Source organism: Pelodiscus sinensis, chromosome 8 (genome assembly GCF_052426305.1).
Source record: "Pelodiscus sinensis isolate ZL-2025 chromosome 8, ASM5242630v1, whole genome shotgun sequence".
Taxonomy (NCBI): domain Eukaryota; kingdom Metazoa; phylum Chordata; order Testudines; family Trionychidae; genus Pelodiscus; species Pelodiscus sinensis.
The window spans coordinates 11,702,960-11,727,580 of NC_143059.1; the positions used below are offsets into that span (position 1 = coordinate 11,702,960).

General features: G+C 44.6%; 2 protein-coding genes across 3 annotated transcripts in view; one reads left to right on the forward strand and one right to left on the reverse strand.

Annotated features, from left to right (window-relative positions):
- ANXA11 (annexin A11) overlaps positions 1-780 on the forward strand; it is a 45,773-nt gene extending 44,993 nt beyond the window's left edge. Inside the window, exon 15 of the mRNA XM_075934765.2 lies at positions 25-780. Within this exon, the coding sequence (XP_075790880.2) occupies positions 25-84 (60 nt within the window). The 3' untranslated portion in view covers positions 85-780. The remainder of the gene's footprint in view (positions 1-24) is intronic.
- On the reverse strand, positions 172-23,159 carry PLAC9 (placenta associated 9). Of its 2 annotated transcripts, none has more exons than XM_075934766.2 (4): positions 22,766-23,159; positions 4,918-5,018; positions 3,080-3,232; positions 172-2,178 (listed from the first exon to the last, which is right to left on the reverse strand). In XM_075934766.2, exons 1-4 carry the CDS (start codon positions 22,821-22,823, stop codon positions 2,149-2,151), a joined length of 342 nt encoding a protein of 113 aa, XP_075790881.2. In that variant the 5' UTR covers positions 22,824-23,159; the 3' UTR covers positions 172-2,148. The 2 variants fall into 2 exon arrangements, with proteins under 2 accessions (XP_075790881.2, XP_006114471.3); XM_006114409.5 differs by having other exon boundaries at positions 3,112-3,232; positions 22,766-23,148.
- Between the last annotated feature and the right edge of the window lie 1,462 nt (positions 23,160-24,621).

A 24,621-nucleotide genomic window follows, 5' to 3' on the forward strand; every position in this document is an offset into this window, starting at 1 on the left:
TTTCCCCTTTGTATTTGTTGCTAGAGTGATACTTCAGGAGACTACCGGAAAATCCTGCTCAAGTTGTGTGGTGGAAACGACTAAGTGGAGCTTTCAGCTTTTTAAAAAGCAGCTGCTTTTCTGTTATCGCTTTAATGTATCAATATTGGATTTGGTTGGTTGGTTTGTTCCCCCCCCCCCCCCCAAAAAAAAAGCCATGAATTGTTTACCTAAAGTTACAGTGTATGTAAAACTAGCTCTACATATCATCCCCTTTTTTCATCCAAAAATATATAATAAACACAAAAAAATCTAGCTATTGTAAAAACTGCTCAAGATTTTTTTAATCACTCTCTAGTTCATGAATAACAGATTATTTTCCTTAGCTTACAATAATTTTATCTCCTGGTACAAAAAATAAGTCTTGTTACTGTCCACAAGGATGACTGGGGGTTTCTTGGATTTTGTTTTGGAGGTTCCTATTGTATGGACATTGTATGAGTCTCTCTTTTTGTGTGTGAATTTTCTTGTATTTGTTGTACACAACAATGATTTTGTGTGCATGAATGGAACAGGTCTTAGTTTGTTTTGCATCTAATTAAATTGTATAAGAAGTTTTATTAAATATTCTTTTTCTAAGGAAGAACTGCTCTGCTCTTCAGGCTTCACTGCAAATATCACAAGAATGGAGCATCTATATAAACTCGGCCTCTCCAGTTAATGTTGTGGATTGTGCCTTAAAATCAATATGTTTGTCTAAAAGAGGATTGTAAAATTAAAGCCATATATCTTTTAAATCACCCTGAATGCCTTTCTGTTGTTACTATCATGCTGTGCTTTTTTTTTTTCTTTTTTGTGACTCAGTTAAACCACTGTTCTTGGGAAATACTCTGCTGGAACTGATTAAGTATTATTCACAAACAAAACTGCCTTAGCCAATCAGTGTCTTGCTCATTGTGCATAGCTATTTCTGTTTTACTTTGCTTATGCAACATCCCACGTGCTGATTAGATGTGGGTGTTTGACTATGGTTAATCACTGCTTATGTGCCAAATATGCAAATCTCTCTACTCTGCTCCTTATCTCTTCATTTTATCATTCCCAAAGAAGGAAAATATCAAAATTTATAAGAGAATAGGAGGTGATCTGGAGCTGTCAGAGGGAAAGATTTAAAAAAAATGCAAAGCCCTGTTAACTGATTTTATCCTTTCCCCTCCTCTCTACCAAAACTCTGCCAGGCGCTTGTTTCTAGGAGAGATCACACTGTTTACACTGGGAGAAGCCCAGGCCTTCCAAATGCAGATTTGAAACGTCATAAGCAAATGCCTGTCGGTGGTATTCTGCAGAGAGATGCCTGGCTGAGCCCTAATGACGGGACAGGAGGCAAGTGGCTTCAAACTTTTAAAATCTGCTTTGCCCACTGTGGTTTTACAGCTCAATTTGTCTTAACCTTTATCTACTAAATCCTTCCTCACAATCAACGAGGGAGTAAATTTACCTTCACCTCAGAAGCTCTTTGGCTTTCAGCCTTTTGATTTTTATTTGCTGCAAATGCCTTCGTTGTGGGCCTCCACATCAGTTGAGCTCCACCTTTCCACAGCAAGCAGCGTGGCACTGTTAGAATAAGGTGACTTCACTTCCAGTTTAGGATGTGCCATTCACATTTCAGGCTAAGGTAGGTGCATGCTGGTAGCTCATGCCAAAACGCCCCTAGCTCTGTCCTGTCAGCCTAGCAGTGCCTTAAGAAAATTCTGAAAGGAAACCATAATTGAAAGCCTGTCTTCACCCAGGACAAATGGTAACAAGAGCTGAATTTCTAGATAGAAAGGAGTAACACCTCCTTCCTGGACTCTAAGACTGTGGTAGTTGAGTTAGTCAGGTGAGAGCTGGCCCAGGTTATAAGGAAAAAGGATCAGGGTGAGATTTTTCAAGAATCTTTGACACTCACCCTCCAAATGCATGTTTTGTTAAGCATGAGTCTGGGGCTGCTTGTGAGAAAAGATAAAACTTTAAAACAATATGTGAAAAGCAATTATTTTTATTCAAAAGCACAAAGGAATTGACTTCTTACTCCCTCTTTGATCTCTAGAAATCCTACCAGGCTTATTAAAGCAACCAAGGGCAACTATGTGACACAACCATACTGTAGAACATCATTAAATTCTGTTCTCATCCATTGTTCTGCTGCTCAGCTGGCATCTGTGGAGAAAAGATTTGGTATTATTTTTTGGTAATATGAAGATCAGACAGACACTTCCCATGTCTGAGCTTTTTGACACTTAGCAGAACCTGTCTCTTGTTTGTTCTTTGAAGTATGAAAGAAACTCTACTGATTCATTGGGTCACAGAGGGAGGTCCCCGCAATCCTTGGGCCATTCAACAATTTCTTCCCACAATAGTATATATTGAGCCTTTCCTAAATCTACAGTCCTTCTAACTTTTTCAGAATTGTCGCTAATGTAGGGAAGAGAATTAATGACTGACCAATAAGCGTTGTTAATGGAAAGGCAACATGATTTAACAAATTGCCACTGGCCAGAGAGGCAGGAGCCCTTGGTTCTAAACCCAGCTCTGGTTGCTGACCTGAGGACAGGTTTCTCAGGGTGCTGCACCTGCAACATGAGCTCCACACAAACCAAGATCCATCATAAACTTTGGGTTCCGTGTGCTCGTGCATTGCACACCTCTGCAACCTGCCTTTTCAAAACACCCAGCTATGTGTATGTTTTTAAAAAATCCACCCAAGCAAAACCCGATATTCCCTGCACGTGCCCTACCCCCAGCTTTGGGGAGAGAACACAAACCACACGGGGTTTGAGTCACGTTACCTAATGCGTGATTGGAGCGTGCTTGGCTGCCTAGGTGATGAGTGCAGTAGAAGATTTTGTATAGAACAGATAGACATTGCGGAAGTCACTTCACCTCTCTGGGCCTATGTGTTTGCAGATGCTCTTCATGCATTTTTGTGTCCAACCTCTGCAGTTCAAAAGTATAATCATTCTAGTAATTTTAAAAGGACCATGTTTGGCCACACGTGGGGACGAGGAGGGGAGGGAGAGAAATCAGATACTGGTGTAGAGTAACAAACGCTATAGCTGACCTTACTACATAATATCCCTAGCAGGTACAGACCATCAAAAATGTCCATGAAGGGGGTTCCAGGAGCAATGGGAGCATTCCATGCCATCTCAGTGATTTCCTTCAGTAATGACTTCACTTCTGACTCTAGATAGTCAACTGTTTTTTCTACCTGCTAATAAAAACAGAGGCAGGAAACTCAGCATCGGGTGGAGGAGAAAGAGGCCCACACCTGCAAATGGGGGTTCAGGACATTAGCTAGACCTAAGTTCAAGCCCTGTACTTGTTATCTATTGTGTCATACTGACCTCTGGTGGCCATAAGAGATTAAATCTTTATGCTTGGTTGATTGATTGATTTACTTTAAACATAGCCGTTCACTAAAGAGGGCTGTTTGTAATGTTGGTTTTTGGAGGGAGGGTTCACAAGGATGTGTGTGTTTGTTAGAGCACCCAGGAAAACAAAACCAATGGGCAAGCTAGATCCAGAGGGGCTGGGTGGAGGGACTGCAGAAAGGTGAGGCATGTTAGGTACCAGCCCTGCTTGCTCATTGAAAACACTTGGTGCTGAGCATATATCTTGTATTGCAAGAGCTTTCTACATCACGGCAAGACAGTAATGGGCACATTTTATACACAGTTTGTAAAGGGTGAATAAGTGAAGCCTCAGTAAATAGTTAATCAAGGGTTGAATGCAGCAAGTCAATATGATCCTTCAGCAATGGGTAATAACAGGGTGCCCTGCCCCTTACAGGCCTGGGGCCAGACCCTGCCGTGCCACACCTGTGCTGGCTGTAGAGTTTTGTTGGTTTTTTTTAAAGAGGGAGGATGCCAGTAGAGCTGGACCTATCAGAATGAGCTAGAGGGGTGTGGCTAGTTCCTGTAGTAAGCCTTGGAACTAAGCCAGGCTCCAAGCCTGGGGCTACTGTTCCTGAAGAGGACTAGAGAGAAGAGGAAGGGGTGAGTGACCTCTCCCCTTCAGGGAGCGATGCGGTGTAGCCCTGCAGGCAGGAAGGCACTCTGAGGGAAAATCCTGTCAGTGCTCTGGGGAGGAGGGTTAGAGGCCTGGTTTTCTCTAGCATGCAGCCCAGAGGAGTTGGAAGCCCACTGTGGTTCCGGTTGTGCTTGGGGAGAATCAGTGCTCTGGGGAAGAGAGAGCTGAGGAGGGGCAGGAGGATTCTGTCTGCGTTAACGTAACGTAGGAACATTGGCAAAGCCTGTGTGTGTTGTGGGCTCTCAAGTGGGTTGAATTCTGAGGGCCCAGGAGAGATGCAAACCCCCTGATGTGGGGGTGTTGCAGGGCCACCTCATGCCAAAAGGGGGTTCCCTGGAGGTGGTGCCTTTGTTACCATAACTAATCTGCAACTTTCTTCTGAGGTGCGCACGTGAGACACACCACTCCAGTGTGGAATGTGCTTCCAGGGCGTAATGAAGAATTAAGGACTATAAATGTACTCTTGATGTAACGTAGGATGAACAAACCATTTAAACAGCTGCAAGGAAAGAGGCCTCCCTTTCCTTCCTTTTCTGATCCAGTCTGATCTTCAGACTCTCACTGGTGTTTATGGAAGCTCTGGTCCAGCTACTTAGAGCTATACTAGGGATGGAATCCTGGCTCCTCTGAAATCAATGGCAAAATTACTGTAGACTGTAGTGGGGCCAAGATTTTATCTCTTGCCGTCAGCATTTAGTTCTGCAGCAAATTGTGCAGGTTTCCTTGCCCCACCTGGAAGGTCTAGCTAAACTGAGCCAGGGATGAAAAACACCTGAGAATGTGGCCTTTTGCCTGGCCTTTTGCCCACCCTTTTGGTCAGCCTGGGGAGACCAAGCTGTGGTTTGGACAAGCTGCTCCCTTTCTTACCTCTTCAATCACATCTAAGCGCTTATGGATTATGTTGTGTTCATTGCACCAGATGCTCCTCTCTGAACTTCCAGGCGGCACGCTGACCGGGTCGGCAGCAGCTGTGGAAACAATCAGTGACGTGACGGGGGCTTTGCCGTTGCTCACAGGAGCTCGCCTTTCCTCGGGCAGTCCCGCTGGGAGCTGTAGTGACCCACGGGCCCTTTGGACATGCCAGAGAATGCAGTGAAACAAACATGGGACTAAGCACCTAAGTCATGTCCAAGAGCGGGGGGGGTTTTAAACTACGGGAGGCGACCTAGTACCGGGCATGGAATGTCAGGCCCCGGGTCTCCTTTTGGCTCGGGGGGGGGGGGGGGGGTGTCAGGTGAGCAGTGGAGGGGCTAAGGCAGCTTCTTGCCTGTCCTGCACCACAGACTGTGCTGTGCTCCAGAAGCAGCCAGCGATGGGCCTGGCTCCTAGCTGGGGAAGAGGAGACAGAGCACATGGGCTCGGCGCACTGCCCCTGCCCTGAGCACTAACTCTGCACTCTCACTGGCTAGAACCTGCTGCTGGCTGCTTCTGGGCGCAGCATGGTCTGGGAGCCAGGAGAGGCAGGAAGCTGCCTTAACACCCCTGCTGCACCACTGACCAGGAGCTGCCTCAGCCCTGGAGCCCCCTTCTGTACCCCAAAGCTCTCATCCTTAGCCCCCACTCTGGGGCCCAGACTAGTCAAATCATGTTGGGTCGCAGGCATCAACGATTTTCTTCAACTGAATCATGAGAAAAAAAAATTGCAAACCACTGCCCTAGGGTTATAAGCAGCTGCTGGGCTTTCCCTAGCATGCTTGTATCTACACTAACGAATGCTCTGATTGCCAAGGAGGCATAGCTAGACATAGTCTGGTACAGAGTCACCTATTTCTGTAAAGGCAGTCTGGTCTGGAAAGGTCTGCATGTTTGCATCTACTGCTCAAAGGGATGCACCTCTCTGTTTGCTGATGCCAATGCTACCTTGCCGTTGAGCAAGTGTCTGTCAGGCTAATTTCACAGCAGGGAGGAGAAATAATGAAGACCTGTACAAATGATGTTCCGTTGACAAATGGCGTGTCTGTGGGGCTGTTTACAATGTGATTAATCTTCATTTATTTGCTTACTAGTGGTGGTGATTGTTTGCACTGCTCTTCCTCCTAATTTACTTGGGGGATTTATTGATGGCACTAATGAGCTCCTTTCACTTCCTATTAGTGCACTTTTTATTTGTGCTGTTGGTAGCCTCTGAGAGGCTGGGTGTGGGCTAGGAGTCTGTCAGCACTCATTCAGTCATGTAGCCATCTCCTCATGCATTCCCTTCCATAATTCTTTCATGTTTATCCATTGCTGCTTTAACAGGGTTTGTAGGTATTGGTGCAAAGTACTAACGAACGGTGCCTCCCAGTACACAAGGGCTGTGTCTAGACTGGCAAGTTTTTTCTGCAAAATCAGCTGCTTTTGCGGAAAAATTTGCCAGCTGTCTACACTGGCCACTTGAATTTCCACAAGAACACTGATTTCCTACTGTAAGAAATCAGTGCTTCTTGCGGAAATACTATGCTGCTCCCGTTCGGGCAAAAGCCCTCTTGCACAAATCATTTGCGCAAGAGGGCCAGTGTAGACAGCACAGTACTGTTTTGCGCAAAAAAGCCCCGATGGCTAAAATGGCGATCGGGGCTTTTTTGCGCAAAAGCGCGTCTAGATTGGCACGGATGCTTTTCCGTAAAAAGTGATTTTGCGGAAAAGCGTCCATGCCAATCTAGATGCTCTCTTCCGCAAATGCTTTTAACGGAAAACTTTTCCATTAAAAGCATTTGCGGAAAATCATGCCAGTCTAGATGTAGCCAAGCATTTCAGCTAGGAATGCTGAGTGCAGGTGGAAGGACCCTTCTGTGTAGAAGGGTGCGAGCTGGAAGGTGGGGGTTCAATTTCTAATTCTGCCACTGATCTGCTGTGAGATCTTCAGCAAATGAATTCGCCCCACACGTCTGGTCTGTTTAGATTGTAAGGTCATTGGCACGGGATTGTCCAGGACCTAGGGCAGTGTGGATCTCCTTTCCGATGTTGGGGTTAGCATGTGGGCGTTGGTAGTCTGTGGGAGGTCAGACTAGAAGATCTGGTGGTTCTGTCTGGCTTTAAACTCCATGATTATAAACCAATAATAATGAACAAATTTTAAGACACTTCTATACAGAAGGTGGTTGATAAACACAAAAGAAAGAGAGAGCAGAGAGGAATCTTGTAACAGTGACACATTCTATTATATACAAGGGCCTGGTCTAACACACATGGAAGTCATTGGGCGTTTTTCTGTCAATACGTATGGGAGTTGGCTCAGCCCTTACATCTGGTGGCTACTCCTGGCACCAGCCCTCAGGCCTGAGGGAACCAGAGAGAGTAGCCAGAAGGCAGAAGAAAAATATCATTGCTCAAATGATACTGGGGAGGGCAGGGAGAAGCTAGCTCCCAGAAATAAGACCACCATCAGACCCTTGGCCTGTGGGCAAATGCAAGTCTTGAAGGCCTGCTGACTGAGGAGGTCCTTCTTTTGGGCTCTTTGTTCCCCTCATGGGGGGACGGAGTCATGGGGTATATCTGAGGCAGTCAATTATTTTGTCCAGGTCCAGATTTCTTGGCCGATATTTAGTCTCCTGAGAAAATAAGTAAATAAAAAGCTATTGGGGTCCATTCAAAAGCATTTGGTGGTCCAGATTTGGTCTCTGGTCTGCCTATTGACTATCCCTAGATTATATGGTACGTTTCCTATAAACCTGAAAATATGTAAACCTGCACTGGATTCACTTAAATGCCGGCTCTGAAGGGGCAGAGAGGGCCCTTCTTCTGTGTTAAATTAATAAAGTTGCAGCCTGCCACTTAAATCCACCCATGCATCTGTTTTCATTTCCCTGTGCATCCTGATCAATGCACATCATTGTTTAAGTTCTCCCCTACTACACCTGCAGCCTCCATTCCCTGCAACATCTAAAATCTCTGAGTATCCCTTGCCTCTCCCCACACTATCATGTACTTCTCTTGGGAATAGGCTTTCCTGGAAACCATGTGTGTACAATCATCAGAAGAAAAGTTTGGCAATGTTCCCTATCGGAAAGTTATTCAGAGCAAGAGATTGTATTAACTATATGCCAGCTAAGCTGATAGGGCCACCCCATATAGCGTGCAATGCGTAAGGAGAAGATGGGCAAAGAGGAAAAACTCATCTGAGGTCACTGGAATTAGAACCATTTGGCTCCTGATGCTTAATCTAATGCCCTATCCATTGTCCCGCTTTGCCTCTTGTCTTCCTCAGATGTCATTTTTGCTTACTGCCTTTTCCATTTGTCCCTCTTTTGCTCTATTACAAGTTGCAGGGAAGGGAAACGGGTACAACATATATATTAGCAGTTGGATATCCCACTGAATTTAAGTACAGTTATAAAGTGGCTAAGAGCTGCAATAGAACAGGTTACCCTAAAAGTGGTCACTTGAACAGAATCCTAAAAACATCTGGCTGGAAGGGACCTTCTGCAATCATCCAATCTAGCCCCCAGTGCTGGGGTAGGACCAAATAAATCTAGGCCATCCCTGACAGGTATCTGTTTGATCTGTTTTTTAAAAATTCTCCAGTGATGGGGATTTCCATAACCTCTCTAGAAAGCCTGTTGCAGTACTTAACTACCTCCACAATGAGGATGGGTTTTTTTTTCTAACATCAAACTTATATTTCCCTTGCTGCAGCTTAAGCCTTTACTACTTTTTCTGTCTTTGCTGGAGCACAGTTGATCGCTGTTCTCTTTGCACATATGCCCTTGACATGTTTGAAGACTGCTATCAACTCCTAGTTGTCTTGTCTCAAGCCTAAACATTCCCGTTTTTTAACTCTTTCCTCGTAGGTCAGGTTTTTGTAAATCTTTTGTCATTTTTGTTCTTCTCTAGACTATCCTCAATTTGTCCCCAACTGAGAAGTTACCAGTGTGGAGTACAGTGGAACAATTACTTCCCATGTCTTACGTATGGGCTGCGTCTAGTCTGGCAAGATTTTGTGCAAATACTTTTAACGGAAAAGTTTTTCCGTTAAAGTATTTGTGCAAGAGAGCGTCTACACTGGCATGGATGCTTTTGCACAAAAGACATCTTTTGCGCAAAAGCATCCGTGCCAGTGTAGACGCTCTCTTGCGCAAGAAAGCTCCGATGGCCATTTTAGCCATCGGGCTTTCTTGCGCAAGAAATTAACTTGGCTGTCTACACAGGCCCTCTTGCTCAAGAATACTTGCGCAAGAGGGCTTATCCCTGAGTGGGAGCGTTGGAGTATTTGCGCAAGAACCACTGATTTTGTACAGTACAAAGTCAGTGTTCTTGCGCAAATACTTGCGGCCAGTGTAGACAAAAGAACAAAAATCTTGCCAGTCTAGACGCAGCCATGATGCCCCTGTTAATACACTGCAGAATGATAATAGGTTTTTAATTCACAGCTGCATCACATTGACTCCTATTCAACTTTTGATCCTCTGTAATCCTCAGGTCCTCTTTAGCAGTACGACTGACTAATCAGTTATTCTTCATTTTGTAGCTGTGAAGTTGATTTTTTCCTTCCTAAGTGAAGTCCTTTGCACTTGAATTTCATCTTGTTGATATCAGACCAATTTTCCAATCTGTGAAGAACATTTTGAATTCTAATCCTGTCCTCTAAAGTGCCTGCAATTCCTCTCAGATTAGTGTCATATGAAAAAATGTATAAGCATGCGTGCCATTTCATTACCCAAGTCCTGAATGAAAATATTGAATAGTATTGGATTGACCTATGTATGACCCCAGTAGATGCTGTCTCCTGAGTGGACAGTGAACTATTGATAACTACTCCTTGAGAACACACTTTCAACCAATTGTGCACCCATTTTATAGTGACTTCATCTAGACCCATGTCATGTGGGCCTCCATCAAAAAGTCTCACAGGAATGTAGATATCACATCTACTGCTCTCACTTCTCACCCCACCCCCACCCCTCCTTCCAGTAGGCTGGAGTATGACTTATAAAAGAAGACATTTTCTGAAACTGCATGATTTTTTTCTAATGTAGAATGTGATTTGATTTTTATTTTAAAATAAGCTAGTCAATGTTTTAATGAAGAATGAAAATGGCCACTTTTGGTAGGTTTTTTTTTTTATTTGTTTACATTGAATTCACCAATAGGTGGTGCTGTTAGGACAGACTCCTACAGAATATGCCAATTCAACACTGAGCAAGGACTGTTGGAATCTGGCCTGTAGGTAACTACTAACTAGTCTGCAAATGGATATAGAAAACTATAGTCACTAATATTTTGTTGCTACTATTGATGCTCTAGGAACATGTTTATGCCATCTTAGCTAGAAGTAAAAGGTGGGTTAGTGGCTCTAAGAATCTACTGCGCACAGATCAGTTATGAAACAGGCTCATTAGTCATGTGTACTTGGAGCTTGATGGTTATGTAAGGGTATGATAATGGAGTAAGCTTTGTTTTACTGAGAGGCTTATGCAGAGTTTATAATAAAGAACTTTGCGGGACTAAATTCTCTTTGTAGTGCAATACAGAGATTTTTGTGTACATTTACACCACTGTCTACATTTTCAAAAATAACAAGTGATTTTCTGGGGGAGGGGAGATGCTGAACTTGACACCATAAAGGAGCCTGGTTTTCAGTGGGTGCAAAGTATTTCAAATTGGGCACTCAAAATCATTAGTCACTCTTGGAAATTTAGGGATGCGTGTGAGAGAGATTGACCTCTGATTGTCAGGCTATTCTCCAAGGGTGTGTCTACACAGCAAAGTTATTTCGGAATAACAGCTGTTATTCCAGCATAACTATGCGAGCGTTTACACAGCAACTCCATTATTTCGAAATAATTTCAAAATAACGGACGGCTTATTCCAACTTCTGTAAACCTCATTCTATGAAGAATAACGCCTATTCCAAAATAGCTATTTGGAAATAAGGCATGTGTAGACGCTCCATTTCTGTTATTTCGAAATAGCTCCTCACCAGGGCCATTCTAAATTATTCCTCTTGGGACTCTAAATCGAGATAGCACGTCTACATTAGGGAAGCCTGCCTCAGATTAATTTTGAGGCTTCCTGCAGTGTAAATAGCTTATTCCGAAATAACTGTGCGGTGTAGACAAAATATTGACACAACAATTGTCTTCCACACAGTTGTATTTACTTAGAAAATTAGATCCATCAGATATTTTGCAATCGTGTTTCAATCTGGAAAGAAAATCAGCAGTTTGAATATACTCAAAGTCCCCAAACATATGGAATGCAGTCTGCTTCTCACAAGCTAAATGCTAAGCAGGCGCTTAAAACCAAAACGACTCCCTCTGAATGTCGACCTGTTAATGTTCAAATTGTTAAATAGTCAAACTATTTTAATGTAGGGGGTCTTAATTAAGAAAAAGGTCTTAATTAAGTTAAAAAAGCAGTCTTTTTGCAGCTACAGGGAACTACATTCATGTATACCACAAGTTACTTCCAATTTCTGTGAGCATTGTATATGCAACTGGAAACTTTAAAGGCTGCTGCAGGCATTATGCTGTCCTTGTCTGCTTTCCCTTTCTCTTGGTCAAAATCTCTCTTTTGCTGTTTATGCCAATGAGCTGAGTAACTTTATAAATTCCCTGTGTGGTAACCAACAGAGGGAGCAGAAAATTGGTCAATCTCAAAATCAACTGCTAATAAATATGGGTATGTCTACACTACCCCGCTAGTTCGAACTAGCGGGGGTAATGTAGTCATCCGCAGTTGCAAATGAAGCCCGGGATTTGAATTTCCTGGGCTTCATTTGCATGAAGCCGGCCGGCGCCATTTTTAAATGCCGGCTAGTTCGAACCCCGTGCCGCGCGGCTAGACGCGGCACGGACTAGCTAGTTCGGATTAGGCTTCTAATCCGAACTAGCTGTACGCCTCGTCTAGCCGCATGGCACGGGGTTTGAACTAGCCGGCATTTAAAAATGGCGCCGGCCGGCTTCATGCAAATGAAGCCCGGGAAATTCAAATCCCAGGCTTCATTTGCAACTGTGGATGACTACATTACCCCCGCTAGTTCGAACTAGTGGGGTAGTGTAGACATACCCTATTTCTTTTATGGAAGTGTAGGTAAGAAACAGTAATTTGGGATGGATTCTAATCTAGTAGTCTTTTATACCCCTACAGGACAGACCCTTGCCTTTTAATAGTGGATGGCTACTGAGATCTATGGTGAGTTGCCTTTTTAGTGAAGAAACGCCCTGTGTTACTCCTAGGGTCTGTGTTCCATATTGATTCATCATTGGTCCATGTCATCATATTGATTCAACTCACAAGTAAAAGACCTTTGTAGTCTAGCCCTGGGAACATCTGTCCTAATTCTAAAGCAAATGCCTTTTGCAGCACACGCAGAACTATGAGTAGGTAGTAACAGTAGGTCAAGACTACTGTTCCCTATAAGCTGAGCACTTGGGCAGCACTTGTTTCTGCTAGTAGAGCACAGTGCACATAAAATTTATTCCACACACAGATGGCAAAAAACTAGAGGGAACATTAGTCTAGCCTGATTATTTGCCCACAGAAGGCTAGTGGGAAGGGAAGTTTGCTCAACAGCTGTCCACACCCAGGAGTAGATCTTTAGGCGTAGGTGGTTAATTGCATACTTAAATCAACATCTAATCCATTAATAATCAAACAGAGAATATATGTCAAAGCTGAATTGTTTCTGTTTAAATTCTCATCTAGCAGCTGGCCTTACTGTTGGACTGTAGCCAAAGGTGGAGTGGAGCTGTTCAAGTAAGAAAAATCCCCCTGGGGATGAAACGATTAAGATCAGCAATGTCATTGACTCCAGTAAAAATATATTACATGCAGAGCACACTCTGATCCATGGAGTGAGCATCTTCCAAACCTGTCTGCCTTTAAATACGTACCTGTTTGCATACATACTCTCTCTGTTTGCCATTCAATTTCTGGTCATGTTATCCATCCCCTGCCAGTAAGTGGAAAGCTTTAGATAACTGTATTTACTGCACAAAAACTCCAAACTTCATTATAACTTGATTTAGTATGAGGGATAAGCAAATGCAGCCTCCAGCTAGCTACATGGCCAAGACATTTCTGATAGTAACTAACTCTTCAATCTAAAAGAAGGCATAATATGATCCAACTGTTGGAAATGAAGCGTGTCATATTCAGACTAGAAATAAGGTGCAGATTTGTAACAGTCTGAACACTTAACCATTGAAACAATTTATCTAGGGAAGTGGTGGTTTCTCCATTACTTGCAGCCTTTAAATGAAAACTGCAGAGCTTTCTAACCACAGATGCTATCCCTGAACAGAAGTTATGGGCGTGATGCAGAAATTACTGGGTGAGGTTCTGTGGGCCTGAATGATCATTCTGTGGCTAGAATGCTCATAATGCTCTCGTCTGACATTCAAATCTAGGACTCTGCAACACTTGCTCTGCTTTGCTTCCTTATCCCTGTGGCTCTGAAATGTTACCAGGTTTGTGTTCCGCTCCAGAAGCTGTGGGTGGGGAGGGGAGAGCGAGGAAAGTATCAAATTGAAGAAGGAGCAGACTGTGCGCTAAATGAAAGACAAGTGAGCCTAAAACAGGAACCAGATGGCAAGCGTGAGAGCTTGAAAATATCCAAAAGGTGGAGGGGAAGTGGGACTAAAACAACAGGAGAGAGGAAGGGTGTAACTGGTGCAGATAATAGGGGTGTGTGTGTGTGTGTGTGTGTGTGTGTGTGTGTGTGTGTGTGTGTGTGTGTATATAACAGAAGGATCCTTCTATTTTTGACACGTAGCACAAGCGTCCCATAATGACTGTCTCCTTTAAGGTAGTAGGGAGATGAGAATGGGTTTAGGAAAAGTTCTTCAACTTACGCACCTAGAAATATGGGGTGTTGGTGGCTAGGAGCCCTGGGCCCTTTTTAATCACTGGGTCCCGAGACAGCTGTCCTGATTGCCCCTCCCCATGGAAGTGTGTTACATTCAACTGTGTTTCTGTTTTTCAGAGAGATAAGTGGTCTGCCAGCACACCAAGAAAAGATTAAACCTGTGTTTAATCCTTCTCTGCACTTGATACAGTAACTGGGCTGAAAGCTGCTGACTAAACAAAGATCTGGTGATAAGTAACGTCAGACTTGTTCATGGGTGATGGTCCAAATCAGTTAATTGGTCATTTCCTGAAACACAGTATTTAATTAGTAAGGAAATGTATGTGCTTGTATATGTTCTACAGATTGTCAGAGTTACAGGGTGTCTTGTTTTTTAACCAGTTCCAATCAAGATTGTTGTAAAGTAGCTTTAAAACAGAATACGGTTCTGTTAACTAAGATTAACTAGCTCTGTATTTTAGAAATGTGCATCTGTCTGTGAATCTGTGTGTGTGTTCAAGAACTCCTAAATGGGAAGAGTCAGGGTCACCAAATTTGGAAGGCAGCTTCCTCTTCTCCTAACTTAAAGCAAGGTCAGGGTTTGGTTGTGCCAGGAAAACAGGCAGTGCCTGAAATCCTATTGTTTTCCATAACGTAGAAAGGGAGGGGGCTGATCGGAGAGACAGCAATACGGCAGAGTGACCACTGGGGATAGCGAGCCTGGGGGAACAATTATACTGCCGTGACCACAGGGAGGTGGCTATACCAGTAATATGGTAGCTGGCTGGGGGAGGGACTCTGCATGTTACTACCCAGGCCACTGTCCCTGAGTAAGTTTCTTGTGCTGGTGCTGGCCAGGGTTTCCCCTCCCCCCTCCCCCACCATGTTGGCTTCCAGACACCATAGTGCAGGGCCTCCTTACAAACTATGGGGCCTTATGCAACTGAAGGCCCCTCCCAGCTTCTGCTGGGGCCTAGGGCTTCCCTCCCACCATGTGCGCCTCCCGTGCAACTCCTCTGGCCTCAGAGCCCGCTGATGGCCGACAGCAGCACGTATGGCAAGGGCCAGAGAGAAACCCTGCTCCAATCCTGGGCATGCAAGCCCACAGGGCTGAGTAGGGGCACCCAGACATGCAGTGCAGCTGCTGCCAGCCACGGAGAGCTGCCTCAGGGAGCCCCTGCTGCCATCCTGGCACTGCTACCCTCACTGCTGCGGGTGGCCCTAAGGACCCACCATCACCCAAACAGCGCCACTCCCACCATTGTAGGTGGCCCTAGTGAGCTCCCACACCCCCTGCCCTAAACCCTTCCTCAGTCCTGCACCTGCCCTCCCCACATGAGCCCCCCTACCCATGCCCTTACTCCAACACCCTCCAACCTCTGCCCTGAACCCCCCCTTCCATACACAAGTCCCTGCCCTGAGACCCTTCTTAAGGACCTGAGCAACACCAGGTAACAGTGCTAGTAGAATAGTATAAATGTGTCTGCCATAGCCAGTGGTTTCACTCAGTCATTCAAGTCCTAGGCACATATAGATATAAAAGGAAACCAAGAGTGCAAGCTTTCTGAACTGCTCTCAGTCTGTAGGAGTATGTTAGTTAGGAGTGCTAATCATGTCCTGAGGCTAGCATTGTGAATTAGGAAAAAGGTAATGTAATGGGGATTGACTACCATAGATCCTTTAGGAAGGAAAACTTTGGTCACTGCGAACGTGAGTAATGGATCAAAATGTTTTGTGATCGAGTTTGTTTTTCCTGTGTTGGGTTAGCAACGCCGAAGCTGACAGCCAATTGACACAAGATTGTGACTGAATACAAGAACTATTTTTCTGTTTGTGCTTTGATCTGAAGACTTGAATGGTTAGATCAACCAATTTTCTCATTACTTAGCCAAATCATTGTCAAATGCCATTTTTACTCCTTATACCCTATATTATTAGTTGCTGCTGCTTAGGACATATAATAGAACTAAACTTGATTTATTGATTCCTTTTTTTTAAGAAACTGAATTTAAAAGCCCCCTAAGAAAGATGGAACACGTATTTCATTAAGCAGTTGCTTAACTAATTGGTTTCATAGCCTCTCTTTCTCACCGTAGATAAGGAGACATCTCTCCATCTGGATCTAGTAGATAGGAAAGTGAAAGCTGATGGAGCTCCTCATGCCAGAAGGCACTGGGGGTAGCTTGTCAGCTACCTACTGAATGTCATTTGTATGGACTGTTTGTGTGAATAGGTAGCTTGTACTGGAAATATGACTGTACCATGGGAGCAAGTTATGTCTTTGCAGCTATTGTCTAGCTGCTCCTGAGAGCTTGCTGTAGATACATCTTCTGGAAGACAGATGGTTTTCCTGTTGTTCAATGTGGTATAAATAAGGTATCATAGAGCTGAAAGAGACCTCGGAAGGTCATCAAGTCCAGCCCCTGCCCAAGGCAGGACCAATCCCAACTAAATCAACCCAGCCAGGGCTTTGTCAAGCCGAGACTTAAAAACTTCTAGGGATGGAGATTCCACCACCTCCCTAGGGAACCCGTTCCAATGCTTCACCACCCTCCCAGTGAAATAGTTTTTCCTAATATCCAACCTGGACCTCCCCCACTGTAACTTGAGACCATTGCTCCTTGTTCTGCCATCCCTCACTACTGAGAACAGCCTTTCTCCGTCCTCTTTGGAACCTCCCTTCAGGAAGTTGAAGGCTGCTGTCAAATTCCTCCTCACTCTTCGCTTCTGCAGACTAAACAAACCCAAATCCCTCAGCCTCTCCTCATAGGTCATGTGCTCCAGCCCCCTAATCATTTTGGTCACCCTCCGCTGGACCCTCTCCAATGTGTCCTTTCTATAGTGGGGGGCCCTGAACTGGACACAATATTCTAGATGTGGCCTCACCAGAGCCGAATAAAGGGGAATAATCACTTCTCTGGATCTGCTGGCAATGCTCTTCCTAATGCACCCCATTATGCCATTAGCCTTCTTGGCTACAAGGACACACTGTTGACTCATATCCCGCTTCTCATCCACTGTAACCTCAGGTCCTTTTTCTACAGAACTGCTACTTAGTCATTCGGTCCCCAGCCTGTAACAATGCTTGGGATTCTTCCATCCCAGGTGCAGGACTCTACACTTGTCCTTGTTGAACCTCGTCAGATTTCTTTTGGCCCAATCCTCTAATATGTCCAGGTCATTCTGGATCCTATCCCTGCCCTCCAGTGTATCTACCTCTCCCCCCAGCTTAGTGTCATCTGCAAACTTGCTGAGGGTGCAATCCATCCCCTCATCCAGGTCATTAATAAAGATGTTGAACAAAACCGGTCCTAGAACAGATCCTTGGGGCACTCCGCTAGAAAGCGACCACCAACCTGCCATCGAGCCGTTGCTTACTACCCGCTGGACCCGACAGTCTAGCCAGCCCTCTATCCATCTTACAATCCATTTATCCAATCCATACTCCCTTAACTTGCTGGCAAGAATATTGTGGGAGACTCTATCAAAAGCTTTGCTAAAGTCAAGATATATCACATCCACTGACTTTCCCACATCCACAGAGCCAGTTACCTCATCATAGAAGCTAATCAGATTGGTCAGGCACAACTTGCCCTTCGTGAATCCATGACTATTCCTGATCACTGTCCGCTCTTCCAAGTGCTTCAAAATGGATTCCTTGAGATTCCCCTCCATGATTTTTCCGGAGACTGAGGTACTGCTGACTGGTCTGTAGTTCCCTGGATTGTCCTTCTTCCCTTTTTTAAAAATGGGCACTACATTTGCCTTTTTCCAGTCATCCGGGATCTCTCCTGATCTCCACGAGTTTTCAAAGATAATAGCCAAAGGCTCCGCAAAGACATTTGCCAACTCCCTCAGTACCCTCGGATGCATTAAATCCTGGCCCATGGATTTGTGTATGTTTAGCTGTCCACCTCCTTCCCATGCTGCGTTGCCTAATGTATTTGTCTGGGAGCTGACCTTATCCGTGAATACATAGGCAAAGAAAGCATTGAGTACTTCAGCTTTTTCCACATCATCTGTCACTAGGTTACCTCCCTCATCCAGTAAGGGCCCCACACCCTCTCTGATGACCCTCTTATTTCTGACATGCCTGTAGAAACCTTTCTTGTTATCCTTCACATCTCTTGCTAGCTGCAATTCCAGTTGTGCTTTTGCCTTCCTGATAATTCCCCTGCATTCTCAAGCAATATATTTATACTCCTCCCTAGTCATCTGTCCAAGTTTTCACTTCTTGTAAGCTTCTTTTTTGTGTTTAAGCTCACCAAGGATGTCTCTGGTAAGGTGTATTCAATGCGCTGCTTGAACTGTAGGATGCTTGTCAAAAAAGTGCATCTGAGTTGCGGACAAGCCATGGAAAATTGGAGAAAAGTAACACTAGACCTTATCTGCAGAAATGAAGCCTATTATAACTTTTCTGCTCTATTCCACTGTTGGCTGCCTGGGGCTCCCACTGTCAGCTCCACGCATGGCAGGGCTCCTGCTGTCAAAAATGCAGTGGAAGCCTAATATTGCAGAATCTGCCATTTTTCAATATTGCTAGGTAAGTAGGACCTTAGATTCAGTGTAATACAAGTTTCCAGCATTTAAACCCAATGCTTCTTTCTCGAGGAGCAGATCAATTAGGCTACGTCTACACTGGTGGCTTCTTGCACAAGAAGAGTTGTTCTTGCGCAAAAACTTGCCGGGTGTCTACACTGCACGTGCATTCTTGCGCAAGTAAATTTACAGTCTAGCGTAAAACAGGGCTTCTTCCACAAGAGCTCTTGTGCAAGAGGGCAGTGTAGACAGGCAACATGAATTCCTTGTGCAAGAAATCCCTATGGCTAAAATGGCCATCAGAGCAAGAGAACGTCCACACTGCCATAGATGCTCTTGCGCAAAAGCACATGGCAGCGTAGACTTGCTCTTGTGGAAAAATTTTTGCGCAAGAACTCTTCTGCAAAACAGTTTTTGCACAAGAAGCTGACAGTGTAGACGTAGCCTTAGAGTTTATAAATACAGGCAGTCCCCGGGTTATATGGATCCGACTTACATCGGATCCCTACTTACAAACGGGGTGAGGCAACCCCGTACTAGCTGCTTCCCCCCAGCAGACCAGGGAGACGCGAAGCTAGCGCCCCCCCCCCCCCCCCCCCCCCCCAGCAGACCAGGGAGACGCGGAGCGGCTTTTCTCAGCAGACACCTCAGCTTGAGAATAAAGGATTGAGGGAAGTGAGGTGTGGGAGAATAAAACTGAGCCCTGGAGAAATGTTTGGCTAGAGTTTCCCCTACAATATGTACCAGTTCCGACTTACATACAAATTCAACTAAGAACAAACCTACAGTCCCTATCTTGTACGTAAACCGGGGACTGCCTGTATAGTCAAACAGTACGGGGTTATTAAAGTCCGCCTGACCCCTGGCTTCCTTTGGAGTCAAGGTAGTTTATAAACTCTACTTCATAGAATGTAATGTCTGGGACATGAGCTTTTTCATGGACTCATAGGCCTGCAAAGGACCACAAGAGGTCATCTAGTGCAGTCCCCTGCATTCATGGCAGGACTAAATATTATCTATAGGAAAAACAACCAATAGTCTAGCAGCACTTGTTTTTTGTTTACATTTTTTCCAGTTACAGACTAACTCGGCTACCCCTCTGAAGATTATTATCTAGAGGGATTTTTAAAATCTGGTAAAGAGCCCAATCCTACTTTGACCCCTTCTTTAGATCTCTGATTCTTCATACAACACACAATCTACCTGTGGAATTCTTTGCCAGGGAATATTGTGAAAGCCAAGACTGTAACAAGGTTCATATAAGACAAGTTCATGGAAGATCAGTCTACCAGTGGCTACTAGCCAGGATGGGCAGGGATCCCCTGGAGGGGCTCTAGCCTCTGTTTGTCAGAAGTTGGGGATGGGCAACAGAGGATGGATCACTGGATGGTTGCCTGTTCTGTTCATTTCTTATGAAGTAACCAGTCAGAAGACAGGATACGGAGCTCAACGAAATGTTGGTCTGACTCAATTTTTATGCTCTTTTTATCTTCTTCTCCTACCTGTATCCAGACTTTCCCTATTGTGCTGCCTTCCATTTCTCTCCCCCATCAGAGCTTCCAGATACCAATGCCTGGGTAGCCCCGTGCCCAATAGGAAGATACCACTTCAGAGAGATCTATGGGCATAGGAAGGGACTGGCTGGGTCATCGTTGCGAGGCAGATGCACAATTAGCGCTTCACACATTTCTGGCATTGAGTGTGGCAGTTTGGGGGCAGGCTCATTAAGGTCCCTGTAGTTCAGCTCTGACTCTGTGTGGACAAGTAGTCAAGGCACAAAAAGACTCAGTTCCACAAAAGACCGTGTGGGCTGGAAGAAGCTGAGCCATGGCAGCAGAAAGCTGGCTGTTTCCCCCTAACTGTGAAGTAATTTGCAGCAGGGTTCTTTTAGGTACATACTTAAACTGAGTGGCTGGTTAACTAGTTAGGGGACTAGCTAACTGAGTGATTTCAACAGAGGAAGAGTCTGCCTGCATGGAGGTTACTACAAGCACGAGGAAAGAAGATATCGTTGCAGTGCTTTAGACTTGGCAGGCTGTATAGATTTTGGTGACCAAAGACTGCAATTGAGAGTGCACTCCTTAGTTTTTGGGAACTGCGAGTGAGTTCTCATTGAGTCTCTCACTTATTTAGATTGAATGTATGTATGACTACGGAGACAGTGCATGTGGATTATAAAGTAATCCTGTTCTGTTGTAAAAATTAAGTGACTATGTTGCGGTACTAAAGGAATTAATTCAGATTTTAAAAAATGTGATTGTGGGGAGATTGTCCCTATGCAATCTTTGCTGAAAATCGTCAGTGACTGAATTCTGGGTCTCCATGTGCTTTGCTGGGGGCGTTGGTGTTTTTTAGGTTCTAGGGGAAAGGCAGGGAAGCAAACACTACCAAAAGTTACACCTGCACATGTTGTAATCTCTGTGTGGGGGATTACAGTGCCTCTGGATTTACAGATGGAGATTAAATGTCCATGACTGGGAACGTGAGCTAACTCACCACTGATTTTATTATGGTGAGGGATAGAAGGCAAAAATCTGGCTACAGCGGAAACACTCTTAAAACTTTAACTATGGATTTGATTCTACACCTGAGTAATCTATTCAGTGGAGTGTTTAGACTCCAGGATGCAAAGCACGTCACTGGGCAATTGTAAGATGACATGCAGGAATACATGGGTCTGAAGCAGTTTTTTCCTTTCTCAAAGACTCAGGCACCCTGCCCACTGAGCACTCAATAGAGCATCCCAGCTCTGGGTGTGAGGCTGGAGTACTTGAACAAGCTGAATTAAGCAGTTGTTCTGTTGCCGTGCACCACATCACCTCGTACAGCCTGGCAGCAGACAAACTCCACTAAATAGCCCTGCCAACCAGAGCGAAGCACAGCCTTTAAAGGGGGCGCACCTTGTTACCGTAGGGGACTCCACGCTACCAGTCGTCTTCAAGCCACTTGGCAGTAGAGCTGGTTGAGAATTTTTCAGACGCACATGTGTGTGGTGGAAAACTCTCATTTGTAGAGGTGTATTAGTTTAGACACAACTTTCTCAGGTTGGGAGGAGAGAGAGGACCTACAATACCCACAGCCTGGCAATTAGGGCACTCACTTGGGATGTGGAAGCGCCAGGTTTAAACTCCTGCTCCAAATCAGTCCCGGGGTCTATTGGCTATTCTGGGCTATTGGCCTCGCTCAGGTCTGTTTGGATCTGAATTAAAACAGATTCCAAAATGAATCTTTTCTTTTCTTTTTCTTTTCTTTTCATGAAATGCAAATGTGGTTCTGCAGCCAGACCTCCTTGCAAGCCACAAAATGCAGTAAAGGCTAACAAGCTCGGATTGAGCGAAGGAAAGTTACAGTGTCCCGATCTGGTCTGAAAGCTAGCATGACACTGAAAAATGTTTTCCTGCTAGAATCATCGTGCTCCTACCGCAACAGTGAAGGTTGGCCTAAGTCTGGGAGGGAGAAGGTACCGCTAGTTTTTCAGGAACTGTTTTGGTTGTAAAGAAAACCTGCTGCTTTGACATAAAATCCAAATGTTCAGGTTTGTCAAAAAGTAACAGGAGAGGTAAAATAACGATGGGGTCTAGCTATTAGCAACACATAAAACAAGCATTTAGCAATGCCAAGTTTCTGGTTATATGGGGACTGTAAAACCTTGAACCAGCAAATGGAAATTTTGATTGAAAATTGATTTCAGCACTCACCATATAAGCCACTGCAATTTCATTAGAGGATAGCCCAGAACTGGATGTTCTACTAATAAAAAGTAAACAGATATACCAGTGTTGTACGGTCTGCCTACATTTTTATTCTTGGCTCACCGTTACTGTAGTATCTGCCTGCTAAGAGTTATGGGCTTAGATAGCTCAGGAACAAATAAGTCCATAACTGCAACAGTACCAGAAACAGAACTTGTTAGTACTGTACTGATGGGAAACTTAAAGTAGGATTTTTTTTTTTGAGAACTGCTCTCCCGGGACACTGATCTCTCAGTGCTCTGATGGAGTCAGTTCAAGATGGTTTTGTACGTATATTACTAATTGATTGCCACAACTGTAATTATAAACATGCAGGGGATTAGAAACAGCATGGGGAAGTAGATCTAAACTTCTGCAAAAATTCACTGAGGGTGTGTTGCATGAGTGATGGAACATCTTCTATTCTATAACATTTCTAATCAGAGCCCTAAGCTCACATGTATTTTAACAGCATCAAATACGAACCTCTCATGTATAAAACATACTTGCATCATGCTTTGCAAACAAACACTACCTGTGTCCACATCACATAAAATCCTCTTTGACTTGCTTTCAGCACCTTTACAGAGAGATGATCTACTTTCCCCCCATTGCAAACCCTTCACCCAAGAAGTTAATTCTCCTCCAGTCTGTGCCTTGCCAGCTTGGAATCACTTACCTGAAAAGTCTTGCTCCTGCAGCACTAAAATAAAAGCCAGAGCCCAAACGAAAAGCATGGTTTTAAACCTTCCGACCTCTGGGGATGGCTCTCCTAATCAGAGGAGAGGAGCAATTCAGAGTCTCTCCTTGGTTTGCATAGACGCCCCAGCCCAGACTTTTGTGCTGAGGTTTAGCCAGAGAGCTGGGAGGAAATACTCCAAGGCTGAGCCAAGATTCTTAAGCTGATCTCTTTCCTTCCTCTTTTTAAAAACACCCTTCAAACTCCACAAAGGGTCCAGTTACCCAGGCAAGCTGGCTGCAAGCCAAGCTTCCCCCACTTTTTACTCTTGTATTTATTTATACTGAGCTTGAATGGAATGTGCTGAGGCACTTCCAATCCTGATGATAGGTGAATGGGGCAAGAAAAGGAGGGATTTGTAAGTAAGTTTCTGCCTGGGAGCATGAGGCAGAAATGAGGGTGTGGATGTGTATTACTCCCTTAGGAGTCTATCTAGGGCAGGGATGTTGATGGTTAATGTCTCTAGGTTTTTTCATCCATAGATTTCAAAGGAGTTTAAAAAGGAGATTTGTATTATTACCCCATTTTATAGAAGGAGAAACTGAGGCATAGGGATCAAATGACTTGCCCAAAGTCACCCTGTAGGCTGGTGGCAGAATCAGGAATAGACCCCAGACTTTCTGAGTTCCAGCTCCAGTGCTCTTCTCAGTAAGCAACGCTGCCTCTACTAGTTGTTCTTCCTGCCTAATGTCTAAAAAAGTACAGTTGGACCTAATCGGGGGCTCACGGCATTACATTCACAAGTTTTGCAGCCATCTTAAATTCCTAACCTGGATCATGATATTTGCCTCTGATACTGTAGTGCATGAAAATTTCCATGCCAAAGAAAACTTGAAGACTTAGTTGCAATCCTATTAAAAGTTAGCTATCTGTTACCGCTCATATTTTTGACTAATGGGGCTAGCTTGTATTCGTTGGGGGCAGTGGTTAGTGTATAGGACTACGGTTTGGGTTCGGCTGGGCTTTAATCTGGATTCTGCCCCAGAATTCCTGTGTAACTTTGAGTACAACACATTTAACCCTCTCCACCTCTCAGATTCCAGCTGGAACTGGATACTCCTCCCAGGACTCTCGGAGTTACTTAATGCTTGTAAAGTGGTTGAAGATTCTTGGATAAAGTAAAGCATTATTCTTTGATGAGGGAAAATTAACACACACAGGAAAAATTTACAAAAGTCGTTTCAGCAGAGTGGCTGTGATTAAATGACATCTGTTCTAGGTGGGGCCCTCTGGAAATCCTGTTGCCCGACTGAGCTGGCAGAGTTAGTATTTTGCTTGGATGCTTCTGAGGATGACCTCTGTGAATCTTTTGACCTGCACAAAAATGTTAACAGAGGCCTACTGTGGATCCAAATCCCTAGTGCCCCCTTTGAAGTGTGGGTGAACAAAAGCAGCAGGATGTCCTACACAGTCAGAAATGTCTGACTTGGTCCTACTCTGAAGTGGACCAAAAGATTAGGTCAGCTGCTCTGTCAGACAGAGTTTGCACAAGGCAGGTTCCATGGCAGTGTGTTCTCCCTGTCCTGTGTCCTTCCCAGAAGGAGATCACCTAGGAGTACTTGTTTTGCCTGGAATGCTTGCTTTAAGGTGATTCCTAAATACCAGCACTAGTCAAAAAAATTTCTAGGAGAAAATGTTTCCCATCAGAAAATGCTGATTTGATGGAATTGAAATCTCCCATGGAAATGTGGTGACCCCATCACGTTTCTCTTTGGAAACCAGGTAGGCAGGCTGGCTGACTGGTCAGCCTGCTGCCTCCTTCCTGCCAGTGGGTACATGGCTAGCAAGAAATCAGA

Coding starts and splice junctions, on each gene's coding strand:
- PLAC9 (XM_075934766.2), bottom strand. CDS start 22,823: ATGCTTTTCGTTTGGGCTCTGGCTTTTATTTTAGTGCTGCAGGAGCAA. Junction 5,019..22,765: donor GCAGGAGCAAGACTTTTCAG/GTAAGTGATTCC, acceptor TTGTTTCCACAG/CTGCTGCCGACCCGGTCAGC. Junction 2,179..3,079: donor TAGGGATATTATGTAGTAAG/GTCAGCTATAGC, acceptor TTTTCTCCACAG/ATGCCAGCTGAGCAGCAGAA.